The following is a 4,324-nucleotide window of genomic DNA, read 5'->3' on the forward strand; positions in this document are numbered from 1 at the left end:
TCTTTATTATTTTTTTCTTGCATCCTGAATCACTACGCAGTCATTGTGGACCTGGTGCGACATGCTCTGGCGATGCCGTGCTTAGTTACGGACACGACAATAAAGCCAACTTGCATTTTAGAGAGCAGAGCGGCAGACGCACCGAATTAGACGAGCACAGAGAGAGTCGGAGGAGTAGAGGGCCTGTGGCAGATGGTGTGTTCAATGGGGTTGAAGTATTATGGGATTAATTACTCTGATGTTTTTTTTTAGAGAACTAATTAGTAGTGAGCAAGGGGTGGAGTGGACAGGAAGAGGGGAGGAGTGAGGCTGTCAGCCAGCAGGGGATCTGGCAACCGCTCCTGATGAGCTTCAACGGCTGTCTGTCTGTCTGTCTGTCTGTCTGTCTGTCTGTCTGCTGAGACTGAAGGGCGTTACAGATGTCAGCAGTCATTTGGTCCTCATTTTGTCCCTCTATTTCTTTTTTCCCCCCACACACACTCATTTCACTGATGTTCTCACTTGTCTTCGTCTCTGCGGTGTCCCACAGGAACAGACGCCGGTCATTGAGCCCCCGTCCACGCCGGATGTCCCTGTTCCCGAGCAGCCAACCAGATCTCTGTCCCAGAACTCTTTACGCAGGTGTGAACACAAAGGGGACCCATTTCTGTCTCTCTCTCTCTCTCTCTCACACACACACACACACACACACACACACACACACACACACACGGAAACCACACCTGAGCATATCTGTTTGCATTATGGCCAACACAGCTTGACACCAGAAACACCCCCCCACACAATATGTCCCTGTGTTGTTACCTCACATGAGATACGTGATGTGTGATGCCGATTCGAGTCACATGCTGAACATCATTAGTCAAATCACAACATAGATGCTGCGGAGTGTTTTGGCACATTTAAATATGACATGCTGTTATGTTTTGTTGCATGCGGCGTCTATAATCTGCCTTTAATCTCTCTCAGACCAAGCAGAGGCCCTCTATGCCTCCAGGACTTCAAACTGATAGCAGTGCTCGGCAGGGGCCACTTTGGGAAGGTACTCGAACTTTACTTTTTCCTTCATAAGATGAACACAACCGGCACTGCTAGTCTAAAAGCTCATTGTGTCTCTTCTCAAAGTACTTTAACTCTTCAATATATTTTATGGAATTGCTAGTTTTTCTAGTTTTTTCCCTCTTAAATCTTTCTAGTCAAATATTTAAAGCGGCAGAAATCAATATTTTTTTTATCGTTAATTGAAAATAAAATGTGACATTAGGACACACGACCCCACGCATTGTTGGTTTTGTCCTCTTCATGAGAAATGACTGACAATAACTAAAAATGTGACTCTCTGCAGGTGTTGCTGTCGGAGTACAAAAGGACAAGCAGCCTGTACGCCATCAAAGCCCTGAAGAAGGGCGACATCGTGGCGAGGGATGAAGTGGAAAGGTAACTAGTAGCGCTTGGCGACCTCGATCGAAAGTCTCCGCGCGACGAAGCTCGTTCACCTCGCACAGTTAATCACTGTCTCACGTCGCACCCCCCCCCGCCTCCCCTCTGTCTGTCTCCAGTCTGATGTGCGAGAAGCGGATCTTTGAGACCGTCAACGGCTCGCACCACCCATTCCTGGTCAACCTGTTCGCATGTTTCCAGACGCCAGAGCATGTGTGCTTCGTCATGGAGTACACGGCGGGAGGGGACCTCATGATGCACATACACGCAGACGTCTTTTCTGAGCCACGTGCTGTGTGAGTTCTACTGTGTGTGTGTGTGTGTGTGTGTGTGTGTGTGTGTGTGTGTGTGTGTTAAAGAGAGGAAACGGGATGATTGGGCCTTCTTGGAATTTGTCCGTGCACCCATTACTGTATGTAGCGTCAATATGTACGAGCGTATATATGTTGAATTCTCTGTCCGCCATTTATCCGACAGGTTCTACTCAGCTTGTGTGGTCTTGGGTCTGCAGTTCCTTCACGACCATAAGATTGTGTATCGGTGAGTACTTGGATAATTGCACATACTCTACAAAAAGGGTGAATAAATACTCCCTCAATATCCGACATAAATCCACTTCCTTTTCTCTGTCAGGGATCTGAAATTGGACAACCTGCTGCTGGACACGGAGGGCTTCGTGAAGATAGCTGACTTTGGGCTCTGTAAAGAAGGTGAGTGTCTGTTATTTATTCATCCTACCGGCCCCCTATGTCGCCCCTAAAATCTACTCCGACCCTCACACTCCCGTCTTCCTCTTGAGGCATGGGGTATGGGGACAGGACCAGCACATTCTGTGGGACTCCTGAGTTTCTGGCCCCGGAGGTGCTGACGGACACGTCGTATACCAGAGCAGTGGACTGGTGGGGGCTCGGGGTGCTCGTCTACGAGATGTTGGTCGGTGAGGTGAGAATACAGAGCTGGAGTAGTTTCTTTTTTTTAAAATGTCTATTATAGTGTTTATCAAAGATCATGAGGAGATGTTTGGCAACCTCTGCATGCTTGGGTGTTAGACATTAATGTGAAGGAAGAGTTGGATGAGAAGATGGCCACCACTCATGTCTGTGCGAATTATGTAAAACTACAGCCAGCAGGTGGTTAGCTTGGCTGAACAGAAAAAAGAGAGTAACATGGCGGTAAATCGCCCAGCGTTTGGCATCACTACAGTAGTGTCAATAATGACGGATGGGCTGTGGCCCGGGCGTCCTAATGGAACACGAGCTTGTACAGGCTGAGCGTAGGTGGTAACATCCACCCTTTGATAGACTGGTAATATATTTTCATATATAATTCAATCGAGGCTTTTAGAGACAGAGTTCATAGAGGTCTAATATGTAATGCGATGCGAACTAATGCGTCCGTTTCTTTCAGTCTCCGTTCCCAGGCGACGATGAGGAGGAGGTCTTCGACAGCATAGTGAACGACGAAGTGCGCTACCCTCGCTTCCTCTCCACTGAAGCCATCGGCATCATGAGACGGGTCAGGCTCCGCCCATTTTACCTTTTATCTTTTTTTTTGCTTGTAATGTTGAAAAATATGCAAATGTCAGCACTTTTTAGGTCACTTATCACTTAGACAACAAAGAATAACAGGTGGGGAATTGCTGCTTTTTGTTTGTAGTTGCTGAGGAGGAATCCAGAAAGACGTCTGGGCTCTGGAGAGAAGGACGCCGAAGATGTGAAAAAACAGCCGTTCTTCCGGGTGAGACTTTAGTTTTTTAGTTTTGATGTCACTGAGGGTGCCGTTGATGAGAAACTGAACGTACCTGTGTGTTTAGGGTGTGGACTGGGAGGACCTTCTTCAGAGGAAGGCCCCGCCCCCGTTCGTCCCGACCATCGGAGCAAAAGAAGACGTCAGCAACTTTGACGTGGAGTTCACCGCCGAGGCTCCCGCCCTCACGCCGCCCCGCGAGCGCCGCACCCTCTCCCGCAAGGAACAGGACCACTTCAAGGATTTTGACTATGTCTCCGACCTCTGCTAGGGTCAGGGGTCACAGTGGTCGTTAGCGGCCAGACTCTGAGAGGAGGCCGAGAAGCGAAGGCTGACTCTCTGTCCCGCACAGAGAGAGAGAGGAACTTGAAGGCGTGACGAGAGACTAATCCCCTCTTCCTCTCCACGTCTGTCTCTTTGCGACGGGACGAAGAGCCGGACGGGCCGATGAGCGGGTATCAGCGGAGTCGGATCGCGTGTCGCACACATACGCGGTGTCACGGATCTGCTGACCTCTAGAGGTCTGCAGATCCGTGACACCGCGTGGCTTTTAGAGGAGGAGGAAGCAGTGATGAAGATAATCCAGATTATGTAACAGATGGAAAATGAGATGACGGATCCTGCCGTCTGTCCGACACGGTGGAGCACACTGAAACGCTCAGCGAATCCCAGAGTCACAGAGTCAAAAGTGATTCTTCTGACAGGAAGCAGTTTGTCTCTTTCTCTGTCCTGCCCTCGTCTCTTGTCCCTTCACCTCTGCTGTTCTTGTTGCTGCTAAGTGTGTGTTTCATTGTGTTCGGTGTCCCTGCCTCCGTCATGAATGTATCCACATTGGCTGCAATCATGCACCACCTGTACATTTACACATGGGGGAGCCAGAGGAAGGAGGGAATTCAGAGCTGCTGCCTGTTGATGGTGTCACAGAAACAAAGTGGAGCAGGTGGGGGTTCTACCAGAGAGGGAGGGGAGCCGTTAGTGTGCTCAATCTTATGTATCGTCTTTCGGTACAACACAGATTTTTAACTACAATCATTTCTCAATGACAAAAAAAGCTTTTACAGATGTTTGTTCTTTTTGTGATTTATGTACACCCAAGAGACCGAGAGACACCCCGCCCGCGCCTGCTGGTCGGTCCCGG

At 49.1% G+C, this 4,324-nt stretch overlaps 1 protein-coding gene across 2 annotated transcripts in view; it reads left to right on the forward strand.

The window, feature by feature from the left end:
• The window catches only part of LOC116396352 (serine/threonine-protein kinase N1-like), a 37,143-nt gene extending 32,870 nt beyond the window's left edge, over positions 1 to 4,273 (forward strand). For both annotated transcript variants that reach the window (XM_031870914.1, XM_031870913.1), the window contains 10 exons: positions 530 to 621; positions 970 to 1,042; positions 1,346 to 1,437; positions 1,560 to 1,736; positions 1,918 to 1,980; positions 2,074 to 2,150; positions 2,240 to 2,382; positions 2,848 to 2,955; positions 3,097 to 3,177; positions 3,254 to 4,273. In XM_031870914.1, coding sequence (XP_031726774.1) covers positions 530 to 621; positions 970 to 1,042; positions 1,346 to 1,437; positions 1,560 to 1,736; positions 1,918 to 1,980; positions 2,074 to 2,150; positions 2,240 to 2,382; positions 2,848 to 2,955; positions 3,097 to 3,177; positions 3,254 to 3,457 — 1,110 coding nt within the window. In that variant the 3' untranslated portion in view covers positions 3,458 to 4,273. The remainder of the gene's footprint in view (positions 1 to 529; positions 622 to 969; positions 1,043 to 1,345; positions 1,438 to 1,559; positions 1,737 to 1,917; positions 1,981 to 2,073; positions 2,151 to 2,239; positions 2,383 to 2,847; positions 2,956 to 3,096; positions 3,178 to 3,253) is intronic.
• Positions 4,274 to 4,324: the final 51 nt, after the last annotated feature.

This window comes from Anarrhichthys ocellatus, unplaced genomic scaffold, assembly GCF_004355925.1.
Source record: "Anarrhichthys ocellatus isolate YVR2014 unplaced genomic scaffold, GSC_Weel_1.0 scaffold55, whole genome shotgun sequence".
Classification (NCBI taxonomy): domain Eukaryota; kingdom Metazoa; phylum Chordata; class Actinopteri; order Perciformes; family Anarhichadidae; genus Anarrhichthys; species Anarrhichthys ocellatus.